The 23,199-nt window shown below is 41.2% G+C and overlaps 1 protein-coding gene across 2 annotated transcripts in view; it reads left to right on the forward strand.

Annotated features, from left to right (window-relative positions):
• Positions 1-2,117: 2,117 nt before the first annotated feature.
• Positions 2,118-23,199, forward strand: part of syde2 (synapse defective 1, Rho GTPase, homolog 2 (C. elegans)) — a 42,626-nt gene continuing 21,544 nt past the window's right edge. The window contains exons 1-4 of one of the 2 annotated variants that reach the window (XM_042007199.1): positions 2,118-4,348; positions 10,999-11,300; positions 11,524-11,920; positions 21,776-22,914. In XM_042007199.1, the coding sequence (XP_041863133.1) occupies positions 2,287-4,348; positions 10,999-11,300; positions 11,524-11,920; positions 21,776-22,914 (3,900 nt within the window). In that variant the 5' untranslated portion in view covers positions 2,118-2,286. The remainder of the gene's footprint in view (positions 4,349-10,998; positions 11,301-11,523; positions 11,921-21,775; positions 22,915-23,199) is intronic. The other variant, XM_042007201.1, reaches the window with a different exon arrangement.

A 23,199-nucleotide genomic window follows, 5' to 3' on the forward strand; every position in this document is an offset into this window, starting at 1 on the left:
GGAGCATAACTCTTGGGGAATAATATTCCAGAATCTTGGAACTGCCGCTGAAAAAGACCGATCCCCCCATTTCTTGCACCTGGATCGGGGCACCTCCAACAGATGTTGACCAGCAGAAAGTGAAGCTCTGCTGGGCTGGTGGGTTTTCCAAAGTTCAGACAGATAAGGTGGTGCAAAGCCATTCAATGCTTTAAAAACAAACAGCAGCAATTTAAACTGTCTCCTGGACCAAAATGAGAGCCCTTGTGTATAACAAGACAAGAGTGATATGTTTATTTTTTATTTTTTATTCTATGTGCTGGTTAGGGGGTGAGCGGCAGAATTTTGTTCAAGCCGTAAACAAGAGATGGAGGTTTGATTAATCAAGTTTAGAGCTAATAAACTTTGGACAACAGATGAAAAAAAGCTTGTTTTCACAAATGAATCATCTGTTTGTCCAATTTCAACAGTCTAGTTTCACTTCTAGATGTTTTACAACCTGGCTAAAGTGGGGGGCTAGAAGACCTAGACTGGGTATAACATTATTTGGCTTGTTGGAGCAATCAAGCAAAATCCATTCTGTTTTATGATTATTTAGGTGGAGGAGGTTTTGAGAGAGCCAGTGTTTTATCTCCTTTAAACAACTATCAATGGAATTTAAACTTAGTGGAGAACTTGGAGTAACTGGCAGATAAATCTGCTAATCACCTGCATACAGGTGAAAAGACAGATTATGGAGACAGGAGAATATCAATCTGTACTTTGAGTAGTGCAGATTAAGTGCTGTGACTAGGGGAGGATGAGGTCTGCCCAGAGTTCCTTAAGGCTCTGGATGCTGTAGGGCTGTCTTGGCTGACAGGTCTCTGCAGCATCGTGTGGACATCGGAGACAGTTCCCCTGGACTGGCAGACTGGGGTGGTGGTCCCCTTCTTCAAAAAGGGGGACTGGAGGGTGTGCTCCATCTACTGGGGGATCACACTCCTCAGCCTCCCTGGTAAGGTCTATTCAGGGGTGCTGGAGAGGAGGGTCCATCGGATAGTTGAACCACGGATTGAGGAGGAGCAGTGTGGTTTTCGTCCCGGTTGTGGAACAGTGGACTTCGGGAGTATGGAGTGTAGGGAGTATATATATATATATATATATATATATATATATATATATATATATGATGTTCTACCTAATAGCCTATTTTGTTGACAAAGTAATTAAGGAAATCACAGTCGACTGAGTTGGATTAGTGACGTTAATGTCAGCTTACATTGGCTTGCTATTTGTGAACAAACTCTGATGCAGAACTAAACTGCTTCTGTTTGGCATTTTCAAATTACTGAAAGAGGGACTTGCCAAGAGCATGATTTTGTCCCAACTTGAAATTTCACAATTTCATTTTTATAGCACACAAGCAGGTGCATTATAACATTTTAGTGTAAATTGCAGCAGTAAGGTGTATTATATGAAGACTAAGCCTTCCAGCTTTTCCTGTAATTATTTATTTTGATCACAAGTTTGTTTTTGTTATGTCAAGATATATTAAGATAACAGAAAGATACATCAATGCTAAAGCTCCAGCGACAACTGTTAGATGGCGAAGATATTTTTCTGCACCAGTTTGAATCTTTCTGAGCACAAAGATTTACTGCAAGCAGCTAGCCAAAATAATAGGTTGTGATTCCATAACTGTGGTCACTAATTCTTTCATTTAAAGATCAAACTATTAATCTAATATGTTCTTCATTAGAATTAATTTATTTTTATCAAATGATTAGCATTAATTAATCGTTCATTTTACATTTTAATTACAATCAAGTGCATATTGCTCTTTTGGTAATATTATATGCAATATTATAGTAATGCTGTCATTAATTAAATTAATTTTTCGAAGTTCCCAACCATAGCTTAAACGGGTAAATTGGACATACTAAACGTTCGTGCCAGTTAGTTTGCTCACTTTCTCTGAACTTAGCGCCAAAAATATTCCAAATATCTGAAGCTGCAAACCCGGGGAGAGGTAAGGCGCTGGAGAGGGAAGGGAAAAGGAGGGAGTGAGGTAAAGTGTATGTGTCTGAGAGCAGAGGGACAGAGCAGAGAGAGAGAGAGAGAGAGAGAGAGAGAGAGAGAGGTGGTGCAATTGAGCAGTGAGTCAGGAGCGCTCTAGTGGGGCGACAGAGCGGAGGTGACAGCGGAGAATGGAGAGAACCCAGTTCGCTCGGCGAGCTTTGACCGAGGAGAACCCACTCGGCCCTTTCATTCTGGAGCCAGCGTGCTGAAAGACACCGGGAGGAATTAGTTGGGGGGCAAAGGAAAGTAATGGCTGATCCTCTGCGGAGGACTTTATTAGCGAAACTCCGGGGGAAGAAGTCCAAGAAAGGAGCGACGCTCGGTGGTGGATACAGCTCTGCTGCTGCGGCGAATGGGGGCCGAGAAGGTAAAGAAAAAGTTTTGCAAACGCAGCGAGATTCCGACGAGGCTCGCCCGGTAGTTTTCTTCACAGGGCTGGATTTCACAGCAGAGAGAATGAGTACGTACGAGAATTGTGCTGCAGGATCGGTGGTGCAAACCGCGGGGGTTAGAATAGTCCCAGAGAGTCGCGCTGCAGAGTTGGCTGGCTCACGTCCGCAGGAGCCGAGCAGCGGGGGCAGGGTTCGCGTTAATGAGGAGCTCCTGGGGGTCCCACTTCAAAGAGACGTGCAGTTTGAGGGAAATGTATTTTGGGAGAAAGACAGGAGCCACCAGGGACCCACATCCGCTGACAAAATCACGACGGGTATCCCACTCGGACGACCGCATGTCCAAAGAAAACATTTTGTGCAGTGCAGGGTTGGAGATTCAATCGGGTTTGGGGACAATTCAAATCATGTTTTATACCGATCACAGGTACAGGCCCATCCGAGGGTTGTTACCCCAGTAAAGCTTAGGGTTACTGCTGCTGATGGTGAGGGGGCAGAGCAAAGAAACAGAGGACACTCCCGGCACATGGCAGGCACCGTAGTGGCTGTACAGGAAAACAACGCCAACTGGAGTTTTGACAGCGGTCCAAATTTGGAGACAAACTCGCCAAGTTGCACAGCACTTGTGTATCCAAACTGTGTGTCAAGAAACTTGGAAGAAAACCCTTTAATCAGAAATATTGAAAGCTATGGACCAGACTATGCAGAGGATATTAGAGGAACAGCAGGTGGTCTGCAAAGCCCAACTTTTTTCCCTACAGAGCTACAAATTTGCAGCCTTAAAGTGACGTCTCTCTGTACTACAGAAAGGACACTTAGATACCCTTTAGAAAGTGAAGATGAGGATTACTATGATAATGAAATCCTGCCCTTTTATGAAAGAATTAGACCAAAAACAGATGGTGATAGAGCAGAGAATGTTGAGCCTGGTCAGGATAAAGGACAGGTTGATGACAGTAACAGTGCCCAGGAGACAGACAAACTTAGGAACCAGCTGCAAGAGGCTTATTACCTTCTTATCAATGCTATGAATGATATCAACCTCGATGTCCAGCAGATTAGTGATGGTTTAGCTGAGCAGCAAGCTACTTCCTCCTGTAGCAGCCACTCCAGGGACAGTCTGTGCTCCAGGTTGTCTATCAAAAACATGGACAGTGACTCATGGTCTTCAGGAGGCGACAACAGTCCTCAGCAAGTATCTGATACAGACTCACTCCTGCTCTGCCTCACTGAGAATCTGGAGTCAAAGGCAAGACTGAACAGTACGAGCATGGTCAACCTCTCACTGACCAAAAGACCCACATTACTGCGTTCTGTTAGTGATGGAGCTATTAGATATCAAGGCAGACCTTTAGCCTCTATCCAGGCACCTGGAATGCAGAATGCAGACATCGTTGATGACGAAGCTGCAAAGATAAGTAAGGCTAAAGGAGCTGACACCAAATTAGCAGGTGAGCCGTCTGAACCTCAGGTGCTTTGCAATGCCATCAGCTGTGAGGAGCTGCAGCAAGAAGCTGGAGGTGAAGAAGACTGTGGCGGGCAGCTCAATGAGAGCAGCGGCTCAGTCAACAGCCTAACTGGGTCCTCAGATAGCAATACCGAAGCAGCAACGCAGGGTCAGGACAGTAAGCAGGAGCTGACTGAAGTCCGAGTACAGGTAGTCAGCTCAGTGAACAAAGCACATGGTGTTACTGTCAATAAGATGCAAGAGTGGATGCACAAGGGTCGCCTGCTGTCGTCTGAGATGAAGCAGCGTATTGAAGGCTCGTCTTTGCCTCGTGGTGGAGTCCACAGTCAGGACAGGCCCTGTCCTCCAGCTAGCCTCACAGGATGTAAACCGGGGGTCCAGGCATCCAGCAGAGGTGGTAAATCTGTTAAGGCCAAGTCCACTACAATCAAGTCACTACGACAGCAGCAGCCAGGTAGGAAGGCTACACGGCGTGGCCTCATCTCCAGGGGATCCTCTAAATCAGAGACCCTTTCATCCTTCTTCCTCCCGTCTGATTATTGTCATCCTCCACTACTCATAGTAAACTCTGCCTGGTGGCGGTCCACCCTGCACTCCTCTTCTGGATGCAAAGCAAAGGGAAGAGACACCTCAGACCTCTTGCTTTCCTATTAAGATTCTCTAACTGGTGGTGGGTTCTGTCCTTTACACTAATTTAGGTGCATTTTAACACACACACACACAAAAATTAATAGCGTATAAGGTCCTAGGTCAGATTACTCACAGTGTAGTTCAGTAACAACTAACTCACTCTCCTACTAGATCGCTTGTCTGTGGTGTTGGTGGTGGGTTTTGTGTGTGTTTACTGAAAAAAAAAGTTTGATCATGAATAATGTGCTTAATGATTTTTTGATTTTGTGTTGATGATCTGTGTATTGGTTGTAAAACATAAGTATCACAAAACCACTGACGGCACAAAAGGATAACTTACCATCATCTGCTTGGCACCAAATGAGTCTGTTTAGTTATTCTGACTCCATTTAATGTATAAATAATATATTGCAAGAGATAAAATGTAGACAGTGGTCAAAACATTTTCATTGAAAGGTTTATTTAGTGTCCGTTTCAATGGCTTTTTTAGCAGACTTGAGTTTTTCCAGTTGGATGCAGAAACGTGGAAATTCAAATTGAAGGATTTTTCCAAAGTTGAGGCAGAATGTTAAAAAAAACCTTAGACAGAGATAATCTTTGGTTATTGTTTAGGTAAAAAAAAATGTGGAAAACTTTAGTGTTTTTAAAGTTGGACCAAAAACACAACCATCCCTTTTAATTCCTTACAGAAGTAGTTTTGTTTGTATTAGGGTGTATATGCGAGCCATCATTCCTGTGAGTGCATGAGTTCTTCTGGTACTGTTTACCATAACAAACAGATGATCTGAAATGTGTGCAGCCTGGAGTTGACTGTCGGTGTGCTGCGTCGCTAGAAATAGAGAGATCTGTGAATCTGGTGGGCAGAGGGCCTCTCTGTTTGACTTCTTGCCACTGTTGGCTTATTACAGCTCTCCAATTGTACAGGCCTTTCATTCCCCATAATTTAGTTTAGATAAAGTTAGTTCTTGGTTAGATATTAGTTTCCATGAATGCCTCAACCCCCCCATTTTCCTAAGCTTTTCCTCTTTTCTCCCTGTCCCCACTGAACCTTTCCACAGCTGTAGCCAGAGGAATCCAAAGCAAGACAGACACCAGATCAGTGTTTTCTGTGGTAGTGAATTGGTTTTTACTTTGGAGTAGGGGGGTTGTTCTGTCATGTCACTTTCCTCCTCAGTCATTTGCTCCTGACAACCCTATGTTAACTTGCATTTTAAAGAGTCTTTGGATTGAATTTTTCAGATGCCATTCCTGTTGTTTAACTTGTTTGCGTTGTGTCACTTAATTCTTCACCATGACTGAACAAAATGAAAGGCAATTAAGTGTTTATTAACATCAGCCCTTGGCTTATCTTGCCACTGTGAGCCTTCCAGCACCTTATAAAGATATAAAGAGTTGGGGACGATTTTGGTTAAAGTCCCTGAATGAGTTTATAGCTCACTTGTGATTTATGCAAATTTAGAGACCTTTTCAATCCTCTAAAAATAGACATGCTATTCCCCCAAGTGGTTTAAGGAAACAACATTTCACTGTACAGTCACTGAAGAACATATTGGCTTAATTAGACCAGATCTAATTTATTTCTACCCTAATTTGTCCTTTAATCACTGTGTAAAACACATGGTAGTCTCTCTCTTTATTTTGGATTAATAATATTAGATACTCGGGCACACAAATGCACATTTCCACAGTGTATACATGTTGTATTTGCAGTTGTTGGGTTTTGAGTTTTGTTGTGTTTTGCTGTGCTGGAGCCGTGTGTGTGCTGCTAAGCATGCATTACACAGGTGTCGTGTTTTGGCCAGACCTAAAATAAGGAGTGGTGTGTTAGTCAAGCTTCATGTTGAGACTGAGCCATAAACACCACAAATGGGGAGATTCATTCGCGACATGAATATTATGCAGTTGGTGCTTCTCAAAATATTAAAATTTCCTTGATATGATGGCTCACTATAAGTCACACCATCCGTAGGCTTGGGAAGACTCCTTCCTTTTATTTGGAAAACACATAATAGTTATCAAATTTTAGAATGCATGTGTTGCTTTATCTAATTTAATGTGTTGTTATATTTAATGTATCTAATATTAATATTAATTCTTGCTTGCTCAGTTGTTTCAAGCTTGAGAGGTGTGTGCAGGTGTAATATAATCCCTCTAGACTGCCGTCAGATCCTGTCAGAATGTTGTGGTATTTGGTTTCTGCACTGTGCCAAAAACCTTGTTACTTAGCTGCTGAGTTTGTTTTCTTTCTTTTTCTTTTCTTTTTTAAATAAATGCACGACAGAAGGTGGAGGTGAAATGATTTGTCTTGTCTTGGGTGTCTGTACCTGGACAGATTTATGGAGGATTGTCTCGTTAAAGACAGATCAGGTGATAGAAGAGCAACCTGGAGCATCAGGCTTCATACTAGGATGATTTTACAAGATGTATGAGTCATATAGTGATGATCATTCCTCAGTAGTATCAGGTGGTTATCTTAGAGGTTCTTGACTTTCATTTTTGCTAATGTTTTAGACCTACTTGGCCTGTGCTGTGTACCCATTTGCCGTTTTTTCAAGATTTTTTAAAACTGACACAATTAGAAAGGACAAAAGGGTCAATGAAAGAGCTGCAGCACAGAAAAGAATTCAGGTTTCAAGCCAACATATTGAGGAGGAAGTGATGGCAGCACTATAGGCAGTGCTGCCAGGATGCCTCAGTGGGATGCAAGTGTTGACATGTGATGTATCCCTGAGCGATCTCGTCCCTGCCCTGGTGTAAAAAGAAAAATCTACATTGAGAATCCTCATTTGCATATAAATGAGTGTCAACAGAGATGCGTGGCACACTGCAAAAGACTCTCTCTAAAGGGGGCTCAGCAAGTCTGTATACACAACAAAGTTTTGTCTGTATGCTGGAGAAAACTAGCTGATTTGTGATTTGCTCTCATCAAAAGGGGAGCTTCTATGACGAAAAGGGAATCCAGGAAAGAAATTAAAGGCCTATGGGAAAGTGGATCAAGTCTATTGTCTTAGTGGGGGAAAAAAATTCCACCACTCAGAGGATTAAGACATAAACATGATTGGGTTTACTATCAGGCTCACATGGCACAGGTCCATACCAGCACAAACCTTTTTCCTGATAACTTTACACTCTACCTTCTCTGCACCACCTCTCCTTTATTTATTTATTTATTTCCTTTTCATTTCCTCACAAATACATGTAGCTTTGTATAATGGGCTCTGGCCATCTGTTACCTTCAGGTCAGGGGTGTGAGTTGTCCGTGCAGTGAACACATTGTCTTCACACCATGAGGGCACAGACAGACAGGCTGCTTTAGCTCCTGTATGGACATTTTAATGGACTGGGTCTTCCCTCTCGCTCTATTTTGTGTTTAAATTAACAGAATAAGAGCGGATGAAAATGTATGAGTCTCTCATGTGAACCTTAAATGTGGTGAAAGAAGATGGGCGGGTTTAGAGTAACGTACAATGTTTTTGTCAGTATGGCCAAAAGAAAATATAAAAACCAAATATTTTTTATATGCAGGCCGTAGTTAATCCAAGCCTAAATTAAGAAACTGATTTAACATATTTTCCAACGTGGCGTTATGTGATAGTTCTGTGGTTAAATTCATAATTTATTCTCTTTTTTTTTCTTTTCCCGTTTTTACATTTTCTCATGAAGCTATCCGTCTGTATTTGTTGCCTGTGAGCTCATTTGATCTCTTTTCAGGTGTTTCCAGTTACAGTTAGCGGTAATTTTGCATTTACTAAATGTACTGTGCTGTCAGGTGTAACCCAGATCCGGTTGAAAATATTTAAGCGTCTTGATTGTTTTGGGAATTTCCATTTTGAGAAAGGCATCTCTGAGTAAACTGGTCTTTAGACTGAGTTGGAATCGTTCTCCTGTTGAACTGGGATGGTGAAACCTGGTCATGTTTATGTTCTCTTTTTGCTTAAAACTAGTAATCAGTCACCAGAATTCGTTGCTTTCTATAGACCACACATAACTATCCAACTTTTTCTCGCGCAGATGGAATTTTTAAGCTCTTAAATAGTCGGCTTTTGCTTCTGTTTTTTTTCTCTCTGTTTGGGAAGCAGTTTCTCCAGCGAAGGAGTGTGACAGTGGAGGGAGACAGCAGCAAAGCTGTAAATGTGGAGCTGTGGTCTGGAATGCTGTTCATGTCAGAACAAGCTTCCTTTTCCAGTTATGAAAGACCCCTTCAATAAGGCGGCATGTTGACAACAGGTCCATGCACTACTATCTCGCCTCTCTTCACTCATGCATTGCAAGGCTGAGGCTTGACTGCAGGGTCTGCAGTTTCAGGGACTTTTTTAGAGTTCTTATTTTTTAACCTTCCATTTAAATGACTTCTTTATTGAATAAATTCTTCCTTTTTCTCACAGATTACTTTAAACCTAAATCCTCCTTAATTAATATATGATAAATTTGAATCAAACTTTTTAATAGACCAAGCTCTCATGAACTAGTTTATTACAAACAAATACCCGTCTTCTTCTGCAGTCTCTCGCTCAGTGTTTTCTTTCATAGATTTCCAAATAGAGGCAGATAAAGTACTTTTTGAGTGTTAAAAGGGCTATAAGGAGCAGCCAGGCCAGGCAGATGAACACAAACCAAATGAGGAGATGAATACAGTCTGGAAGCTCGGTCTCAGACAGTAACATAGGACTCAGTTAACCACCAAAAATATAGTTTAGGTTTCTCCCTTCTCTCTGCAAACAGCCCATCCTAAAACTACTCAGCTCCAGGCCCACAAAAAGCTCTAATCCAGACTAATGCAAAGACACCACGGCTCAAGTCATACAAACATGATTCTGACTGTAAATCCTCTGTACATTAAATCAAGACAAAATACCTTAAAATGTGCATTGCATCCTGTTGATGTTGTTATTAATCTCAAATGAGGCTGTGGTTGTTTTTAAATGTTAAAAATAAGATGCTTTTTCTTGCTACTGAAGGCTGAATGATTACAGAATACTAACAAGCATCTTATACGGTCAGCAGAAGTGCAAGGGAGTTTTATCCCAAATAAATCTATTTAATCCCACTTTGTGCTGCATTTGTTGCAGAAAAGGTTCAGCATTTTTTTTTTTTGTTTGTTGGGGTTTTTTTTTTTTTGTAGAGAGAAACTAAAGAGTTTAGGTTTATGGGACAACAGTTGCTTTTTAAGCTTTAGATCACAGGAAATGTATTAGATACTGTTCAGGGGAGGCTGGTTTACTTCCAGGAATTTCCCCGTGGAGGCCACTGTCCTTGTGCCATTTTCAGGCTTTTGTAAATAAATGGAACCACGTAGGAGAGAAAGTATTTGAATGTCAAACTACTGAGTAGAAATGTCGTAATCTATCCTGCAATTTTCTTTTGCCAGGGCTCTTTGCATTCGTAATGGTAGAAAATAAATACTGTGGTTTATTCAAATTTTTTCATATTTTGTGGCACAGTCACATATAGTCTGTATATACTGGAAGTCCTGTGTCAAACGTTAATTATAAAAAGTGAAAATATCCCCAGGGCTGTAATTTACTGGATGGCCTAACATGCGTGAAAATGTATTTCCTTGAGGAGGGGAGAAGTTGTCATTACAGCACATGGAGGGGCTCGTCTGAGACTCGGTGGGGATCAAAACAGTCTTTTATACGAGCCTGCTGTACATGTTAGAGCAAGATCTCAGCACCGCTCTCTCCTTGTCACACAAGCTCATGGCTGTTTTTCCTCTGCAACAAATTTTTGTGATTTCTAAGTATCCGCTTGAAAAATCTCACATGCTTAAAGCAAAGCAAGAATTCCTTTTGTGCCTCTTTTTCGGGACATTAGACCATACACGCCACTGTCTCTTTTACTTGGTCTGTTTCACTGTGCACATATCGCCACTGGCTGCACTTATCATCAGTTTCTTAGCCCACCCTCCCCCTCTCTTCTTTATTTTCTTAGCTGTAATGTCAGCAGTTTCTTGCCCCTTTTTCCAAGCTGCTTCGATGGAAGATATTTGCACTAAAACCCACAGTTTCCCCTTTGAAATCAGAGCCCACATATTCCTGAAATCTGGTATGAAATGAGATGTCACAGAAGTGGAAAAAGGAAAAGGTGCTTAAAAGATGGTGGTGGTAACATGATTCCAAAAACTAAATCATGATGGTCTTTCCAAAAGTTATAAAAAAAGATAAGTCTGAGATGTGACTTTTTAAAGCCACTTTAAAAGACAGACAAAGATTTAAGAGGAAAAATATGTCAAACTGGATGGGATTCAGTACTGTCATGCTCTGTGGTTTTTTGATACAGATGTTTTCTTCAACTTGTCTTGACATGAGTTGTTTGAGATTAAACATCAGTTCTGCAATCTAGTTTATATCACTAATTACTTAAATTATGACGATTCAGACGATTATTAGCTGCCTTTTCATACCAACATAATGATTTTAGTGTCTCCTGGCATGATGTTGTAGATCTCATGGTCTGTTTCCACTGCTCCTTCAGCTTTCTTTGAGAATGTCCAAATCCCGTGTGCTAATGGCCGAGAGGTGAGCAGACCGAACAACGAGCCTTTGTCATGGAGGCCGCAGCTTACCACCATCACAGTCTCCAAGAAGCGCAACTGGTTGCAGCAGAGTTCCCAGGTAAAGAATCACTACAGGGATGAGCTGCAGGGAATGCTGGGAGTTGATGAGGAGAGCAGTCAGGGCTCCCACCAGCCACCTCCTCCTCCCAGTCCCTCTCCAGACAACCAGAAACCTACAGGGGGAACACCGCCACGGCCAGTACGCCTGCAGCTGCTTGAGGTTAGCTTTCTGCCTGAGCTTAGATTTTAGGGAATAATTTGGAAAAGTCTCATTATATGTGATAATCCAGCCTGACACTAGTCAGCTTGGTTTACATTAAAGATAAAAAGCAGATACATGAACATGGAAATAAAAAAGAAATTAGAATATTTATCTAAAAAAAAGTGAAGATAACACAGAACTAGCTACATGTTTAACTATGTCTCCGTCTGTCTTATTTTAGGTAAACGTTGGTCCGACAAAGGTGTCCCCTCATCCTCGGAGTGTGGATCCAGCTGAAGAGAACGATGCAGATGATGAGGGGGAGATTTGGTACAACCCAATCCCTGAGGACGACGAACCAGAGATTGCTCATCGACCCTCTGTTCGAATTCTCATTCCACCTCGAACGGTCCCTCAGAGGAGGCCGAGCAGGGGAGGGGACGCAGGTCAGGGTGGCAGGGCCCTGGAGGGATCCCTCGGAGCCGGGCCAGAAGCACTCATTGAAAACCTCGGCAGCAGTTTAGGAGATGTGAGTCAGGGAAATGCTGCACATTCCTCAGAGGTGCTGCATGCGCACAGACAGATGCTTGCGTGCAAACCTCAGGAGGAGGGGGTGCTTTCCACAAGCCGGCCAACAGGTGAGCAAAAAAACCGGAAAAGACATGCATTTGTTCTGTCTTGCTATTTGTTAATGTTATCAGTTGCTTTTTATTTCTGTTTTTCTGGGCTGATTGCTTATGCAGATTTTTGTGGTTGCACACACTTTGGGCAGTGTTTACAGCCTGCGTTTTCCAGTATTCCCATTAAACAAACTTATTTAGTTCCACCCATAATATATGAAATATTCAATGGCATAGTTCAAGGTAAAGCCCAAAAGATTTGCTGTTGAATTCTTAAAGCTAAATCAAGCTATTTTTATTTATAAAGCCCAGTATCACAATATTCCCTAAGTGTTTTCACTACCTGTACACCTTTTAAAAATACACTTATTAAAAGAAGGGTGAAAAATTAGGATTAGTAAATGTATGTAGTTCAGACAAGATGATCTGGGAGAACAATGAGAAACTTTTAGATATATTTAGCTATAAAACAAAAAGTTACAGCAAACAGCTAACCTGTGTTATCCTTGTTGTGTCCTTTTGATCTCAGCGGACAAGAGTTATGCCAACCTAATCATATCCCCCTATATCAGTGTCCCTCATTAGTCAAACTCAGACAGACATTAGACAGGAGGAATTCAGAGCTGACATTCCTGAGTGAAAAAATACCCATTTACTTGTAACTACAGCCCACAGAAAAGGCTGTGATATTCGTAAATTCATTTATTTTAAAGATTTTTTTTTTAACCCAAATTAACCCAAAGTCTTCTCTCTTTTGTGTGGAAAGAAAAACGGGTTCATAACAAGTTTAAGCAGCGCTCATTGTATTGCTATCGCTTCACTTTCCAGGCTTCCTATTTTGCTTGTGTGCACAGTAGCTTCAACGTGACGATGACAGCCAGCACGCTGCTCCCTGTCTCTGTAAGCTCAGCCTTTTTTTTTCTCTAACTTCCGACTTTTTGTTCTCTATGATGTGGCAACATGGTAGTTTGAACCATTCGGTACATCTTGAGCTGAGCCTATAATTACTACACTTTTCTGTGGCACGCAACAGCCATTTCAAGTTGTGGGAGCCCAAAACCAGCCTGAATACTTTGGTAAATACTACAGCTCTTGTGTTCACAGCAAACATTTTACAGCAGGAATGAAGGCCTGAATTGAACTCAGGAAAAAAAGTTAAAATCACAGTAACTGAGGTGTTAAATGTATGAAAATTCCCACATTAATTAGAGCAGTAACATCAGCAGATGAGTAAAATGTAACAGCATGCAGTTTCAGTAAATAAAAAAAATGTAGCATCACTCCTAAAATCAATCTTTCCTTTTGATTAGCAGCTGATGAACTCCTTTATTCTCATTGACTGGCTCTCTCTGACATCATGTGTGGCTTAACAAATCTGCCCGAGACTTTCTGTGAGGGATTAGGATTAAACCAGTCCCAAGAGAGTCTCAGTGTACCGGCACAGGAAGGGCACTAATCATCCTGCACAGAGCTAATTAAATTAATGCTATTTCTAGGTGCACCGTTTGAGAGCTTAGAGACCTATTTTGTAGTCTAGATGAAATTTGCTGGTATTATTATGGTCATTCCTGCTGAGTAAGCAGATGAGGCTGAAGTTGCTTGTTCAGCAGGTTTAAAAAAAGAGAAAATAATTTTTATTATTATCATAAATCATTATTAGTTCAGTTCCTTGAGTTATCTAACAGTTTCAGAAGTAATTAATTTTTAATTTGCTATCGTTCTGCACCTTGGTCGTGTCCTGCAGTATATTTCTGCTTTACTGGAGCAGTCAGTTGCACCTTTGTGATGGTGTTTTTTTTTTTTGTTTTTGTTTTTTTTTATGAAACTGAGACAAGGAACAAGCCATTTATTTATTTATTTTTTCTTCTTTTCCCTCCTGCTCCGGAACTGCCTCCCTCCCTGCTATATGTTGACTTAGCTGTTGATTCCAGTGGGTTTTGGTGACGCCATCCCACACTTCGCTGCAACAGAAAAAGAGCAATGTACCCGGTTACGTGTCATCAACACTCATTACTGGTTGTTTGTTTATTGTGGATACAGTGGGCACTGTGGTTCACTTTGCTGCAGTCTCGCCTTCAGCTTTAGTACCCAACTTTACTGTGTGCATTGAGCTCGCTGGTAACAGGATTTGTTTTGACTGCAGGATGACACCACTCCTTCACTTTAAACTGCTGGGTAGTGTTGGGGGATGGTGGGCAGCAGTCAGTACACCCTCAGTGTCCCTTATTGGGATTACGTCATTAAGACTTTTTGCATATTATTGTAACTAATTGCTTGGATGGAGTTGTTGCACAATTTGACTTGTTTGCAGGCAAGATTTATACAAAAAAAAAGTGTCCAGCAACAGAAAGACTGGAGATATCTGAAAGAATGAGGGGATGGAAATACGTATTTTCTTTTTTTTTTATTACCTTTTGTGATAATTCTGTTAAAACCTACAATACAATTGGATAGAAACCCTGCAAGAAGTGCTGGTACACTACTTCTTTATAAGTTAGATAAGAATGAAATGCTTTACTAAACCATGTTGTTGGTGAAAACATCAAAGTTACCTTTTAAGCATGCCATTTCTTTACAGCATGCACTGTATGTGCATTCAGAATGCCACATGATAGATTGACTCGTCATATTTTCTAAATATTCCAGTGCCACTTAAAGAGTAATGGCTCTTGACCTAGGCCTTGGCAAAGTCTTTGGAACAAAGAGCGTAGCCAGAGCATCATTACACTGTTTCTGTCCCATCTTTTCTTGTTTCTGATTCTACATGAAAATGAGCTCATACAGACTCCACTCTATCTGCAGGAATAAAAGTTTGACAGGGCTCTCGTTGATTTAGCATGAATAAGAGGGTCTGCTGAATTAATGAAGCAGTGTAGATGTAGATGACTCTCCATGACTATAGTTTTCTTCTGTCTGGCTGGCTGCTTCTCTTTCTCTTACCGGATACACTCCAGACTCCTCGTGTGCTGCCTATTGACTGACTTTTTTGTCCATCTGAATGCTCTATTTGTATGGACTATAATGATTGATGGACTTTAGGGGTGGTGAGCTCCGCAGTGTGTTCCCAATCTCTTGTTCTCTTTAGAGCCTATTTGGGGAATCTGACTTGGCCAAGCACTCAGAATGGGATAAGAGCCATTTCTGGAGGTTGTTTTGGTCACATTGGCTGTGGCATATGAGGATTGGCTCTGGCTGATAAAGTTACAGAGCGTTCAAGCCTCTGAGTTCAAACTTGGAACCTAATCTTGGCTGATGATTGCTCAGTTGGGTCTGGAGGAAGTCAGCAACTTTTTGAGCACCACTTCAAATCCAGAACAGATTCCTCAACTTAACTTTAGATGTGAAGTTCAGGTCACATACTTTTGTCATTGCATTTTCTCTCTGGTCTGTTCTTCATTTCATCACCAGAGCAGCTGTGGAAGTGCTACGGTCTCTGTTTTGATAGGTAAAGTATTTTATTTGCACGCATCAAAGCATAATCCTAAAGAATTACTAGTTATAAATGATTAAGAGGTCCCAAGTCAGAATAGTGCAGGTTAGCTGGTACAGCATTTCTGAGCCTGTCCGTGGTGACAAATTCCAAAAATAATGAAAAACCTACTACAATTTATCATAACCAATGAAATATTTAACTTGTTTAATTCCATATACCACTCAAATACCAATTATTTGCATGATTAAAAGCTAGCTTCAAATTTGAGGAACTACAATTATATTAAAAAAGTATAAATATATCCTGTGTGTTTTACTAAACACTTTTTCTTAACCTTAAAATTTTTTTAAAGACAATTGCACTTGGACAAGTGTCCACCCAGACTTCCATTAAGCTGTGATGCAGGTTTGCTGTGGTAAAATCTGTATCAGTGCTTTGTGGGACAGAATTATCTCATTTCCTTTCACAAAGGATAGTACAGTGTTTGCTATGCTATAGGAGATAATAAAGGAACAATTAAAGGTCATTTCACATTTAAAAACTCCCCCATGTTTTATCATGGCTGCCATTTAGATACTTCAGGGCTCTTTCACTCAGTTAAAAACCTTTCTAAGCAGAAGCGATTGCTTGATCAACCCCAAGGTTTCCTCCTTGAAAGCTGCAGCACCAATCCCTAAAAACCTTCAACCACACACAGACAGCAAAGCTTAAACATGTGTCCAGCTGGTGTTTAGGAAACTAATTCCAGCTCAGTGACTGGCCTGCAGTGTTTCTTCTCACACATCAACCCCTGATTGTAACTAAATGGCCCAGTTATCTGCTCTAAACAACTAGTGGAAACATTCTTCTCAACATTACAGATGCACTCTGTGACTGATCAGCCTCTTGTTTTTACCCAGCAAGTGACAGTGGTAATAAATTCTTCAGTCTTTCATAACTGCCATTATTGCAGTGAGGAGGTTTCTGTGAGAATAGTTGTTCGTTATCATACAGCAGGGTTGTTGTTGTTGTTTGGATCAACTGCAGGCTGACCAGAATTAGCAGCCACTGTCAGTGCAGTTGCAGCAAAGCAGAAATGCCAGCAGCAGTGGGCGAGTTAGGCTTCACTAGGAGCACTTTGGCACGGAGCCATGTGGTGCTAGTGAGAATGAATACATTCTTGGATATATTAGCAGGGGTTTTGTAGCTGTTGTAATGAAACAGCCAGGCGCCTGCAGCTCCTGAAGGACCTTGCAGCACTGAATGATTTAGCACCAAGCAGAGAGGAAGCAGATCAAGGCTAAGTTCTAGTCACCAAGTAAAGAAACCACAGGACAAGTATGCCATTCACCCTACTGTTTACATTTCCCTTGTTTGTCAGCACGCCCTGGTCCTTTCTGTTTCTACATTTAACACACACATTTGGCCGACATGCTTGTGCAGACACAGATATACAAGTGAATGCAAGTGCTTTTACAGGGGCAATCAGGAGCAGCAGATTATTGTCTTCTTCCAAGGCTTATCAGAGTTTGCTCAACCTCATTTTCTCTCTCTCTCTCTCTCTCTCTCTCTCTCTCTCACACACGCACACGCACACCCAAACACACATTCTCACATTCTTGTAGACCAGGCGCCTAATATCAGTATAATCGAATGACAGCTCAGATTATTTAACTATTATTTACATCTTGGTGCTGACTAGAAGGTCAATTTGTTGCCTGATAAATGATCATAGAAACAAATATTTGATAAGGATCATGTTGTTCCTCACGTGCGCTCACACATACCCTACACACCCTCGCCCTACACCTTTCTGGTGCCAACACAGTGCAAAAGCCAGTGTCATAAATTCCTGGCCTTTGTGAGGAGTTGACAGTGGCCCTGTGCCTGAGGGGGTGGCAGAGTCAAGGAGACGAGTGTTCTTCTTCTTTATGGAGGTGTATTTACATGCACTCTGTCTTTGTGTTACAGTAATATGGTGTGTATGTTAAACTATTGGGTGGAGGACACACACAGTTACCAGGCTCAGGTGTCACCCAGTGGAATGCAGACCTTTTGCCCTTCTGACCCCAGAACATGGCCCTGGAGGGTTGGGTGTCAAACCATCGCCCCTGAACCTCAGCCTGTGAGGTGTCATGTTACTCTGCTGGCTGCTGCCACGGGGCCAAAGGCTACAGAGGACTAGCTTATGTGTATGTGTGTGTTTGTGTGTGCATGTATGTGTATGCACGCTACATCATTAACAATACAACAGCCATTAACTTTGTCAAAGATCTGCCTCAAAGGGTTGGTGGATATAACCCCAGTTCAATAAATCCAATAAATGGGACACCAGCAGAGCTGCAGCTTTGATGTAGGTTAAAGCGCTAGAAAAAAAAAATAAAGAAGTGGCCAGTCTTTTTTTTATTTTTTTATTTTATATCATCTTGGGACAATAATTGTCATTTTAGGTGTGATTATAACCAAGATCACCAGATTGAAAAGATAACTTACAGTTTTAATTAATTCAAGTCATATTTTACTGACAGATAGGAAATTGATAAATAAATAAATATATAAATATATCAATAATTACTTTCTGGCGCAGGTGTATTTTTGAATCTATACTTATTTATTTAATAGCTTCACCTACATTGTTAAATGAAACAGAGGTTTAAAGATGTTTATGTTTCTAGAATTAAGGCATTAGTAGGATTCAATATGTCTAATGTACTATCTGATGCTAAGTTAGTTCTTGTTTTACAGTATAATCATTTGAATTAAAGCTTAAATATAACTAGCTGTTAGCAAATGTATGTTAAATAAAGTTCACAAATAATCGGGCTGCCTTGCTCTTGTATTCCATTTTTTTCACAACTTTTCTGGCTATTTACAGTTTTTTGGGGGGGGTGTGTCTGTATTTTCTTTTGGCGGCTTCTGTAATTTAATTCCTAATTTATTACCGAATTCACAGAAAGACAGAGTTGTGCTTCGTGTATTTTCAGGAATCTCACTTCTGAAAACCTTGTTTCAGCCTTGACCGGGGCTCTCTGTATCCTCGACCCCTCCCCAGATGTTGTTTTGGTGAATTTGCGCCTCCAGTGCCCTCCACCCATTTTCTCTCTTCTCATAGTGCCTCTGTGTCTATTACTGGCAGGAAGCCATGTCAGGGAAGGCCACTCAGCTCAGTTTAGAGCGGGGGCAAACATGGTTTGATGAGGAATGTGAGGGAACAGCCGTGTTCATTTGTACGTTCACCAGCCGGCTTGCCAGCCTTCCAGTCGACCGCCCAGACCTCAGAGTGCCTGGACAAGGGGTGCCTTTGTCCCTCATCTGCTGGCTACACCCTGCGCCAATCCTGCCCCCCATCTTACCCTTCTCTCCATCCTGTTGCACCTCCTCTGCCTCCATCTTTTCACTCTACAGGCCTTCGCCCCAGAATAGCACAGCAGGTCCCCTCTGAAAATAGAGCTGATGGTGTTGGCAGGGTCAGGCTACCTTTCCAGTTTGTGTTTCTTTTTGTATTTTCTTTTCTCTGACAAAATCACAATTTTGAGATTTATTCTTGGAAATTAGTAGAGCAGTAAATTATGCAACAAGAAATCTCTGTCCCCCAAGCTTTAATATCTGGGCTAAATCATTAAAAATATTCTTCCTACTTCACTTTCATCTAAATCTTCATGACCAATGACACAATATATATTCCTTTTATAGTTTAAAAACACATTTTTTCAGTCATGCAGGAAATATTCTTTTGATTGTGTCAAATGGAGAAAATGGTAGAAATCAGCAAACTGACAGTAACAGCGTATTAATTGTAATCACATAAATTCAGAGAAAATGATCACCCAATTATTGTTACAGCTGTGAAGCCATCACAGGATTATTTTTATTTTATGGTCACTCACTATAATTATTATTTCCATTTATAGACAGCTGTTTTAAACAAATAAAGTCAGATAGCAGGAGCAGGCTAATCGGAATAAAATCAGCCATGAAAAACATGTTGAAACTACATGGATGAAGCCCAGCCTGTAGACTAGCCACTCGTCTGCAATCACTGATGCTTAAATTTCAGCATTATGGTGATATCTACAGTAGTTCAGCATAAGGTTGTACCTGAACCCTGAAACCATCTATGTCTCGAGATATTTTCTTTGATAATCTGCTTCTGTTTTTGCTTAAACTGAACTTATAGATTTCTCTTGAATTACTTGACGTTTGATTTAAAAAGTTCTACTTTTAGAAAGAGCACTTTTAGAGTTTTTGTAGTAAATTAATAATGAACATTGTGTGAGTTTACATTTAGATGTTAATTGTGCTATAAAGTGCTGAAATTTATTAATTAGGTTATTAATTTGTGGATTAGTTTGTTAATATTGTCATTTCTTTTGTTTTTATTTATATTTTGATTTTACTTGTGTGCAGCACTTTGTTCAGTTGTGGTTGTTTTAAAGTGGTTTATATAAAGTTGATACAATTTGGTATAGTATGGTTTGCTTTGGTATAGTATGGTATGGTTTGTTTTAGTTTGGTTTGGTATGGTATAGTATGGTATGGTATGGTATAGTATGGTATGGTACATATGGTTTGGTATGGTATGGTATGGTATGGTATGGTGTAGTATGGTATGGTATGATATGGTATGGTATGGTATAGTATGGTATGGTACGTATGGTTTGGTATGGTATGGTATGGTATGGTATGGTATAGTATGGTATGGTACATATGGTTTGGTATGGTATGGCGTAGTATGGTATGGTATGATATGGTATGGTATAGTATGGTATGGTACATATGGTTTGGTATGGTATGGTATGGTATGGTATGGCGTAGTATGGTATGGTATGGTATGGTATGGTATGGTATGGTATGGTATGTATGGTATGGTATGGTATGGTGTGGTATGGCATGGTTTGGTATGGTATGGTATGGTATGGTGTAGTATGGTATGGTATGATATGGTATGGTATGGTATAGTATGGTATGGTACGTATGGTTTGGTATGGTATGGTATGGTATGGTATGGTATGGTATAGTATGGTATGGTACATATGGTTTGGTATGGTATGGCGTAGTATGGTATGGTATGATATGGTATGGTATAGTATGGTATGGTACATATGGTTTGGTATGGTATGGTATGGTATGGCGTAGTATGGTATGGTATGGTATGGTATGGTATGGTATGGTATGGTATGGTATGGTATGGTATGTATGGTATGGTATGGTGTGGTATGGCATGGTGTGGTATGGTATGGTATGGTATGGTATGGTATAGTATGGTATGGTACATATGGTTTGGTATGGTATGGTATGGTATGGTATGGCGTAGTATGGTATGGTATGGTATGGTATGGTATGGTATGGTATGGTATGGTATGTATGGTATGGTATGGTATAGTATGGTATGGTACATATGGATTGGTATGGTATGGTATGGTATGGTATGGCGTAGTATGGTATGGTATGGTATGGTATGGTATGGTATGGTATGTATGGTATGGTATGGTGTGGTATGGCATGGTGTGGTATGGTATGGTATGGTATGGTATGGTATGATATTGTTTGGTATGGTATGGTATGGTATGGTATGGTATGGTATGGTATGGTGTAGTATGGTATGGTATGATATTGTTTGGTATGGTATGGTATGGTATGGTATGGTATGGTATGGTATGGTACATATGGTATGGTATGGTATGGCATGGTATGCTATGGTATGGTGTGGTATGGCATGGTATGGCATGGTATGGTATGGTATGGTATGGTATGGTATGGTATGGTATGGTATGGTATGGTATGCTATGGTATGGTACGTATGGTATGGTATGGTATGGTATGGTATGGTATGGTATGGTATTCAATTGCCCTGGCAGCAGAATGGATCCATCTCTAGATTACTGGGTCCCTGAAAACTTAATCACTTGAATATGTGCCATGATTTTTTATATACACTTCTATATAGATTTTTTTCTTATATAGACTTATAGCTTTTGTTCTGTAGTTTTTCATTTTATCATTATAATGCTGTTTTTTGGATTATCCCCTTTGCTGCGTTAGCACCGAAATTTCTCCACTGAGGGACAAATAAAGAATTATCTTATTTTATCTCTTATCTTATAAAGGCTCTATATTTTTCTGAAACTGTAAATTATGGCTCCTGCACATCTGTCCTATGGTTTTCATCTTCTTTTTCCTGTCTGTCTTCACCAGACATTTGAGAATTTACTTGTAATCATAGGACAAAGGCAGATTGTGTAGCCAAACCAGCAATTATAGTGCCTTTAAAAACTTTTAAAGGTATCAGGAGGTATCCATTTGTTCATAGTAATTAGCTTGATAAACATTTCTCCTGCCTAACAATGTGGCAAGAACATTTTTAAACATTCCCACAAAGTATCCATAGAGATACAAAATCAATAATTTGGTTGGATAATTTTTTGATTTTTTTTTCTTGTGCCCTATTATTTTCTCTCTAGATGGTCTTGAAGTGCCCAGTGCTGCAGGCTTCTCCCCTCCCTCCAGCCCAAACCCAGCCAAAAAGAGCAGCTCCATCAACTGGTCCTTTCCTGACAAGATCAAGTCCCCGCGCACTGTCAGGAAGATCTCCATGAAGATGAAGAAGCTTCCTGAGCTTAGTCGTAAACTCAGTGTCAAGGGGACCCAAAGTAACAGTAACAGCAGCAATGGCAGTAATCAGTTGGAGCCCAGGTCCCATTCTCCTCGCGCCAATGGCAGTGGATCCGAGACTGTCCCTCATTCTTCAGGTCCTCCTCAATTAGCGTCATCTGGAGGTGGGCAGGCAAGACGTAATGTGATTTCACGCTACCACCTGGACAGTAGTGTGTCCACACAGCACAGCTTCAGTAAAAAGAAAAGTAACGGCAGCTCAAAGTCCGCCAGTAAAGGTGGCTACCTCAGCGACGGTGACTCGCCAGAGCTGGTGGCCAAATCTGGGAAACACGGCTCGGCTGAAGGGAAGGGAGGTAAAGGCAAGGAGATGGAAGGAGGAGGTGGAAGCTCCAGAGTCAATGGCACAGAGCTAGACATTGATGCTTTCCGTCATTACAGCTTCACAGAGCAGCCAAAGTGCAGCCAGTACATCTCTGGACTCATGAGTCTTCATTTTTATGGGGCAGAGGACCTCAAACCTCCACGCATTGACTCTCGCGATGTCTACTGTGCCATCCAGGTGGACTCGGTTAATAAAGCACGAACTGCTCTCCTCACCTGTCGAACTACCTTTTTGGATATGGACCACACCTTTAACATCGAGCTGGAAAACGCACAGCATCTGAAGCTGGTGGTGTTTAGCTGGGAGCCCACGCCGAAGCGTAACCGTGTCTGCTGCCATGGCACGGTGGTGCTACCTACACTCTTCCGGGTGACACGTTCCCATCAGCTGGCAGTGAAGCTGGAGCCACGGGGACTGATCTACGTCAAGCTGAGCCTGATGGAGCAGTGGCAGAACTCTCTGGATGGCGGGCCGGATGGAGACAGGGAGCCGCAGGTGTTTGGTGTGGAGGCGTGGCGGGTGGTGGAGAGGGAAAACACAGGACTGATGGTGCCGCTCCTAATAAGCAAGTGCATCAATGAGATTGAGAAAAGAGGCTGCCAGGTGAGTGTGCGCTTTTATTAAATCTATATTTTTTTATTAGGATTGCAACTTTCAGTTCCCCTCAAGTCTGTCTGATCTATTTTGTAATTGTTTACTGTGCGTTTAAAGTAGCACTGCAGATATTTCATCCCTCTTGCATCCTGTCGCTTCTCTGAGATCTTTCTAGCCAGTAATGGTCAGTCCGATCTTGCCTCTTGTCTTAGCTCTTGTTCTGTCACTTTCTCTTTCTTTTCCTCACTTCATTTAATAACATCCTCTTGCATTTCTTTGCTCAGTTAGCCAGGG

The sequence above is a fragment of the Melanotaenia boesemani genome, chromosome 14 (genome assembly GCF_017639745.1).
Source record: "Melanotaenia boesemani isolate fMelBoe1 chromosome 14, fMelBoe1.pri, whole genome shotgun sequence".
In the NCBI taxonomy this organism is placed as follows: domain Eukaryota; kingdom Metazoa; phylum Chordata; class Actinopteri; order Atheriniformes; family Melanotaeniidae; genus Melanotaenia; species Melanotaenia boesemani.